This window comes from Camelus bactrianus, chromosome 10 (genome assembly GCF_048773025.1).
Source record: "Camelus bactrianus isolate YW-2024 breed Bactrian camel chromosome 10, ASM4877302v1, whole genome shotgun sequence".
NCBI lineage: Eukaryota > Metazoa > Chordata > Mammalia > Artiodactyla > Camelidae > Camelus > Camelus bactrianus.
In genome coordinates, this window is record NC_133548.1 from 41,719,008 (window position 1) to 41,726,827 (window position 7,820).

The window sequence follows — 7,820 nt, forward strand, 5'->3', positions numbered from 1 at the left end:
ACTTCCATTTCCCTGACAATGAGTGGTGTTGAGCATCTTTTCAGTGTACTTGTTGGCCAATTGCATGTCTTCTTTGGAAAAATGCCTATTCAGATCCTCTGACCATTTATTAATCAGACTGTTTGTATATTAACCCCTTAATAAATGCATCATTTGCACATATCTTGTCCCATTTTCATTTTCTTGATAGTTTCCCATGCTGTCCAAAAGCATTTTAGTTTGATGTGGTCCCATTTGTTTATTTTTGCTTTTGTTGCCTTTGCCTGATGAGACAGATTCAAAAAAATATTGCTAAGACCAACATAAAAGAGCATCCTGCCTATGTTTCCTTCTAGAAGTTTTATGGTTTCAGGTCTTACATTTAGAAACACATTTAGAAAAAATATATTTTGAGTTTATTTTTGCATGTGGGGTGAAAAAATGGTTTCAATAATTTTCCTTCTAAGAATTTATCTTTAAAACAATAAAATTACCCTAAGATGAATACACAAAGATGTTTAATCAGGCATTTTTCATGGCAAAAATGTAGGGAGGAGAATTTTAATATCCAATAGCAGAGGAATGGTATTTGATTATGATAATTTCATATGAGGAAATATCATGCAGGTAATAAAAATGATATGGTACAGATTTATTTACTGACATGGAAAGATGTCCCAAATGCACCGATGAGGGAAAAAAAAAAAGTCAGGTTGCAGACCAACCTGATCTCACTTTTTGAAAGTTGTGTGACCCATTAGGGAAAGTTCAAATGACAAACAAATAAATGAAGATGTGCAAAAATTCAGTAGTAATAGGTAATGGAAGTTAAAACAATGGTGTCATAATACTTTATACCTTTTAGGATGGGAAACAAATAGATCCACACAGAGTTTGGCAAGGACATGGGCAAGTGGGAACACTCAGGCACTGCTGGTGGGAATACAAACTGGCGTAGGCATTCTGGAAAGCAATCTCAGAATTTAGTGTCATCGGTCTGTAGAAGCATTTTGATGCCATTTCTAGATATATAACCTCAAGATATTCTCATTCAGAGATATAAGAGGACATGAAACAGGATGTTCATCTGTACATTATACATGGCAAAGGGGTGCTGGAGGCAACCCAAGCATCCCTCATTCAGAGACAAAAAAAAAAAATGTGGTAGATGCATACTACTCCATAATATGCAGCAGTAAGAGGAAATAATCTACTTGGATAATTATTTTTTTAAGTATCCAGGAAAATTTTTAACACCACATATTTGTATGTCAAAAACATGTCACAAAGCAACAGCACAGCCTTTAAAGGATTATACACATATCATAAGTACAGCTATCAAACATGTTAAAGACAGTTCCCACGAAAGAGGTGGGAAAGGGTATGGGAATTAAAGGAGAAAAAATAAAATAATTAAAATAAAACAAGAGAGAAGCCTTGCATAGACTGATAATGACAATTTGCCTTAAACTGAGGAGTATGTTTAATTAAGCTCTGCACTTGTTCAATTTTTTAAAAGTATATATATATATATATATGTATAATGTATAAAAATATCTAAAAGGGTAAACACTAAAATATTAATAGTGGTATGAAAGGTGAATCTTTTTCTTTTTTCTACACTGAATAAATATTGTATAATCAGTAAATAATAAGTAACAAGCATTTTTTATGTCTCACAAACTCATCTTAATACTCAGAACTACTTCCTTGCTTTTGGATAAATGTACAATAACCTACTAAATTCAGCTGCCTGTGTGGTCACAGTCATTTTATTGTTTTTCCAGAACGTTCCAAAATAACTCTGGAACAAGACCAGTGGGACCACCAGATAGATATCTAGCCTCACCCTTCTTCCCATGCAAATGAAGACCAAGCCTCCAATCCAGCTTTGGCAGAAAACTCTGTAGGACTCAGGGTAGCAAGGCCCTCGCCTTCTTGGCTGGGGAGAAGAGGGGGAGCACTCATAACTCTGTCAGTCAGCTCACTTAGCCTCTGAAAAGCTAGCTTGGGCTGCAGCTGCCAAAGACAAAGGCTCCACCTCAAGGGTGGAAACTCTATTTGCAGCTTTGTAGACACAGGTGTTCTTCCAGGCGACTCAAGTCCTGCAGTGTGAGGCTGGGTTTGGCCAGGAATAGCCCCGAAGGCCATTCCCTCAGGAGCCAGCTCTTGAGGCCTTCAGTGTATGTTCTAACTATATTTGGCAATGAAAACCAAAGAGGTCAGTGGCTTAGCCCGGGGAGGGGGAGGGGAGATTATTCCTGATTTATAATCCCTGCTTCAAAACAGGTCCAAGAATTTAAAAACTCATTTCATTTATTTATTTTATACTCACTGAGCATGCCGCTGAAACAGTTCTGGTTTCCCGTCCTACCAGCCTCATGTAAATCCTTCAGAACCACAGGTGTAAATCACCTACCCATGCCATCCTTGTATTAGAGGACATCTGGGGACATCTGGCTTGAGAATCCAAATGTTAAAATTATCCCACCTTACTCTCTATGTCTTCACAGCATCAAAATAGCCTGTGGCACTTGAGTGCAAAGCCAGGCTCCAGCCCTTATTACTCACTGTGTGACCTTGACTAAGTTACTTTATGTCTCTGAGGTTCAGCTTCCTTATCCACAAACAGACATAATAACACCTACTCTACAAGGCTGCTGTAAGAATTAAATGAGATAAGGTATAGAAAGTGGCTAGGAGAATGTCTGATAGAAAACAGGTGCTAAAAAAAGAATCCGTTTCCATTCCTCCCCATCACTCCCTTCCAGCCTTAGCTGTTCAGCCAAGGTGTTGGCTTTTCAAGAAATTGCTTGGTACATTGTGTCTGATTATACATGGATGGTACCATTCCCACAGCCAGCAACAGTAGCTAAAGATAAAAGCTGCGCCTACTCCTCAGCCGCCGACAGGTCGAATCAGCTCACAAATGACTCATCACTGTTGATAAACGATGTGTTCTTGGCATTAAGAGGCCTTATCCTGACAGGCTTTGACACCTTATGAAAAAAATCCAGAAGGACGGTTGAATGGCTCACAGAGAAAGTCCCCAGAGTTTAATGGTGATCTTCAGTCAATTCTGAACTTGTACCAGACTGGTCTTAGGAGGGTCTCTTGTCTTTTTGGACATATCTTCAATCAGAGTTTTCAGTTGGGAAGGACTCCAGCTGAGCAGCTGCCTCTTTTATCTCAGAGCTGAACCATCTACCTCACTTGCCTTGGATTCCCTGAAGGGAGTCATAAGACTCCCTGGGTAGAAGGCTAGACGCCCATTCCCTGCTCAGAACAGCCCTAAGCTAGTGCCCAAACTGCCTTTGGCAGCTTTGTCTGCTGGCTGAAATGCTTCCAGGGTGAGGTTTGGCTGAAGGGCTCTGTGGCTATGGGACAAACCTTGGCTCAAGGGAAAGGGTGAGTATTTAATCCCGAGCCACTGTCTGCAAGGCTGAAGTGTTCGCGGTTTTTTGTAGCCCCTTCAGACCACCCAAAACCACTCACTGGCACAGAAATCCCATAACTGGAATTTTCACTTTTTCATTCATACATTCCCTGTACCTTGTGCACCTGGCACAGAGTCCCTCTAAGGGAATATTTACTAAAAGGCCCTAGAGGACAGGATGGTCTGTTGCTGCATTTGTAACCCCTTGAATTCTGATGAACCTCACAAAACTATTATGATCAAATAGGACAATGAATTGTATGAAGATTGACACTGTCGTCAGGCCACATGCCCAAAATTGAAGCCTTGGGAAGTCTTGAGGAAATTCCATGCAATAGGATCTACTTTCTTTGAAACTGAAACTGCTTTAGAAGCAGGTTGCCTCTGGACCGCAGACCTAGGACCTATCTCCTTCAGTTTCACGCAGGATTTTTCTCAAAGGAACTATCCTAGCCCTTTAGAAGGGGCCTTGTAGTGTGCAGTTGATGCAAAAGGCCCAGGAGGAGGTAGGCTGCACTGAAAACCTTTCCATTATCCAAACTCACCCTCAGATTTTTGTCACCAGGAAGATTTCTGGGATCATCTGTAAGCACCAACATTTCAGTCATGCTTTGAAGTCAAAAGGCCAAGGAACCTTTCTAGAAAGGACAAGCAGTTGGACTCCATCCTGGGTCTTCAGGATTTCGGTTGAGACAAATGGGGCAGGGAAATCACTTCCAGGGTCCCTTCCCGTATCCTCCCCTTCTGTCCTGACTGTTCCCAGATCCCCTGCTCTTCTAGTCATTCACTGGGGCTTAGTGCCCCGCTTCTGTCACCAGGACTGGGGTCAACCGTCTAAGATGATAAGGCATAAATTTATGCAAAGAGAAGGAAGAAAGAAGGGAGAGAAAGGAAGACTGGAGAGAAGTGGAGAAAAAAATGAAAAAGGCTTGGGAAGGAGGAAGGAAGTGGAGAGCGGCAAGGGGAGGCAGAACAATGAAGGTCTCATGAAGGTCTCAGGCCGTCGCAGGCGCACGGTTCCGGCGGCACGTCCGTCCCGGCTGCCTCCGGCCAGCAGCTGCACGCTGCTCAGCGTGTGGGCGCTGAGTCACGATCCCAGAACAGGGAGCCGCCGTGCAGGTCTAGGGGGGGCCGGCCCTGGTTGGCATCTGCAAACTGTTTTTTTCTTTCCTCTTTCATTAAGGCTGTGTGCTGACTCCCACGTAGGAGGACTTATTAAACCGCACGTACTGCCTGACGGCCCGCAGGCGGGTCCGAGGCGGCCGGCTGGGGGCGCCGCAGCATCGTTTATGAGCCCGCAGGCCCGCTGGGGCACGGGGCTGGAAAGGACCGGGGTTGCTGGCCCGGCGGCTGGTTTCCCGGAGGAGTCCCCACATTTTGGTGGAGTCGCTTCTAACTTAAGCACTGCTGCAGCCAGGGGAACCTCCTCACCTTGAAGGCATCCGAGACCACCCTAACTCTCCGAGGTGCGCTTTTGCGCAGAATTCCGTGAGCAACTCCATTAAATCTGAGACTCTGTTGCGCAATCTGTAGAGTCCAGGCTCGCTTCCCCACTTGGGCTCATCCTACCCCATGCGGCCCGGCCGCCACGCGAGGCTGTGACCTCGAGTATCTCCGCGAAGCCCGGACCCTCACGCAGGACACACGCTCCACACGCCTCACCTGGAGAGAGTTGCTCTGACCGCTCAGCCAGAGCCGAGACTCGCCAGCACCCGCCAGCGCAGCTGTCCTATCTTCCCACGCCAGGCGACTGGACCCCAAGGCTCCCGGGAGGACCAGGACCAGGGGCACCCTCCCTTCCAAGACTCATGACCAGAGAATGAATCAGCACTGGGACAGTTTATTGGTTTGCTGCTTTGCATATCGCCCATTTTATGTAAATAGATTATACAGACATGGTGTTTCCTTCTTCCACAAGAGGCAGTCTCTCAGGCACACACTCTCACACATTCCACGCAGTAAACAACGTTACACCTCGCTGAGACATTCACGTATTAAAATAAAGGGGAGGGGGACAATACAATTGCTTTAAAATGCCCTTAATATAATATATAACGTACAAAAATATCTCCATATTTGAAGTTACAAAAACAAATCTTGACAGCAACAAACTTAAATATTGATAGTTACCTCTGTATATACAACACGCATTGCACTTTTCCTCTCTAGGTTTTGGAAAGTTCAAGTAATAGTGAGGCTTGCGCCCCGGTGGGGTGACACCCCGTCAGAAATCAGTTGGGCACGGCAGTGGCTCAGACCCTTGCCCCTGGGGGTCTCAGCATTTACTTCGCAGTTTCTCCTCTCCATGAGCCTGGCAGACGACACTCCCTTGGATTCCTCTGCACCCTCCTCCCTTCCCGGGGCACCCAGGCCGCACTAGGGTGAAAAGAATATTGCCTCGGAGGAGGAGGGTCTCCTGCAAAGCCGGGACTCGCCGCTGGACGGTGCCTCCGGGACTCTCGGACAATCAGGGCTGTCTCAGCTCGGTTCCCATTCGCTGAAGGGCTCGGCTCGGGGAAGCCCTCTGCCCCGGGAGGCGCAGGCGGGATGCATGCGCGACTGTTCGCTGCTGCCACCTAAATCTTAAGGAGGGAGGCGAGCACTTGCGCCCGGGAGGCCGAGGCCCCTCGTGCCTGTGGCTCCGGGGACAACAGAGTGCCGCCCAGGTTGGCCTCGGGCAGGGATCGTCGGCGCCGGCGGCCATAGCCCTGGGGGCTGATCTTGCTCCTGGGAGCGACGCCGTCCTTGTCCTTGTCCGTGAACTGGTAGATCTGGTGCGCCAACTTCTGCACCGTGCACGTTCCGAAGCGACATCCAAAGCCCCGCAGGCCCTGGAAGTTGTTCATACTCGGGCGGTAGCGCTTGACTCGGATGCGGGCGGCGTCCGGACTGCGGGAGAAGGGAAGGCAGGCAACGTGAGACTCCCATCAAGCAGGTCTTTGGCTCCAGCCATCAGGAACGGAGCCGTTCTAGGACCAGAGGGAGCTTGAAATTGCTACCTCTATCTGAACTGCCATACATCCTCCTGATGATCCCCAGGGCCAAGGCAGTGGAGAAGAGCTTCCCCTGCCCATTCCGCAATGGCGCGAGGCATAGTTACCTGGCCTGGGGACTTCGAGAGGCGCCTTTCACATCCTGGGGCCGAACGAGAGTCTGGGCAGGCCCGGCCTTCACGTCGGCGATCCCGGTAGGGTAGCTGCTGGACACCCGAAGTTCCCTTTTTCCACGACTTAGAGCCCACTTATTCCATCTAGAAAACACAAGTTGACAAGATTCGCATTCATCCAGGAGAGGTCCTGGCCCGTCCCTGCTCCTGTTCACTTCTAAACCCTCAGGGATCAATGGCCAGTTCCCCCTGTCTTGCAGGTACCAGGACTGGGGAAGGTGCTGCATGCAACTCACTTCTTTCGGAACTCTGCGGCCACGTCCAGCCGTGCGGTGTCGGCGCCTAGAATGGCGAGCGAGCCCAGGTACATGAGGGCGACGGGAACCAGCTTCATCCCGGAGGTGATGCGCAGACCCTGGGGAAGGAGAGAGAGGAGCCGAGTGTGAGTGCTCCTGCCCGCCGCACCGCCGGGCGGGACACGGAGGTGGGCGAGGGCCCCGGCGCGGGCAGGCTCAGCCCGCGCTCTTCCTGACTCAGACGCTTATCTCCCAGGGGCACAGAGAGGCGCCAGCGGCATTTGCACCCGCCCGGCGGGTGACAAGCCCCGCACGGGAGGCTGCTGCCCCGTGTCAGGCTCCCAGAGGTTCCCCGCTCAACTTCTCGAAATTTGGCTGACGGAGTGGAGGGGACTGAGTCTCTGGAATTCCAGTTGTGTGCACGAGCTGGGCCATGATGTGGGACGCACCCCGCAGAGGACCCTACAAAGTGGATTATATCCCTCACCTACCACTCCCAGTCTCCGGCCTGGGCAGTTCCACCCCCTCTTCCCACTTTAAATCGCCGCGTTCGGGGTGCTTACCTGCTGAGGGGGTGAACTGCCAAGAACTGGGAGAATTAAATCTGAAACGTCGCTCTGGCAGTGGCCAAACCCCGACTCCAAGCTGTGGTGAGAAACCAGAGGTGGCGAGTCTCGAGCTGTTCCGCCTAGTGTCACCAAGAAACCACTGAGTGGTCGGCTCGCGTTCCTCGGCTTTATAAGAAGAGCGCAGGGGGGCGGGGCCTGGGCTGCCCTCGCGCCCTCCCTTTCTTTCCTTGGGCGCGCGCTTCTGCACTCGGGCGCGCGCAGCGCTCGCCTGTGGGGGTGGGGTGGGGGTGGGGAGGTGCGGGGGTCAGGGTAGGGGTCCCTCATGCCCCCTTGGCTCAGAAATGAGCTCCAGGAAATTGGTGCAGGAACTGCCCCAACTCTGACTCTCTGGGCACAGGGTTCAGATCTTAAACTGGGGCTAAGTAGAGCCGGTA

At 49.5% G+C, this 7,820-nt stretch overlaps 1 protein-coding gene across 1 annotated transcript; it reads right to left on the reverse strand.

Moving 5' to 3' along the window:
• Positions 1-5,235: 5,235 nt before the first annotated feature.
• On the reverse strand, positions 5,236-7,540 carry ADM (adrenomedullin). Its single transcript, XM_010964880.3, has 4 exons — positions 7,381-7,540; positions 6,818-6,936; positions 6,516-6,665; positions 5,236-6,304 (listed from the first exon to the last, which is right to left on the reverse strand). Exons 2-4 carry the CDS (start codon positions 6,913-6,915, stop codon positions 5,992-5,994), a joined length of 561 nt encoding a protein of 186 aa, XP_010963182.1. The 5' UTR covers positions 6,916-6,936; positions 7,381-7,540; the 3' UTR covers positions 5,236-5,991.
• Positions 7,541-7,820: the final 280 nt, after the last annotated feature.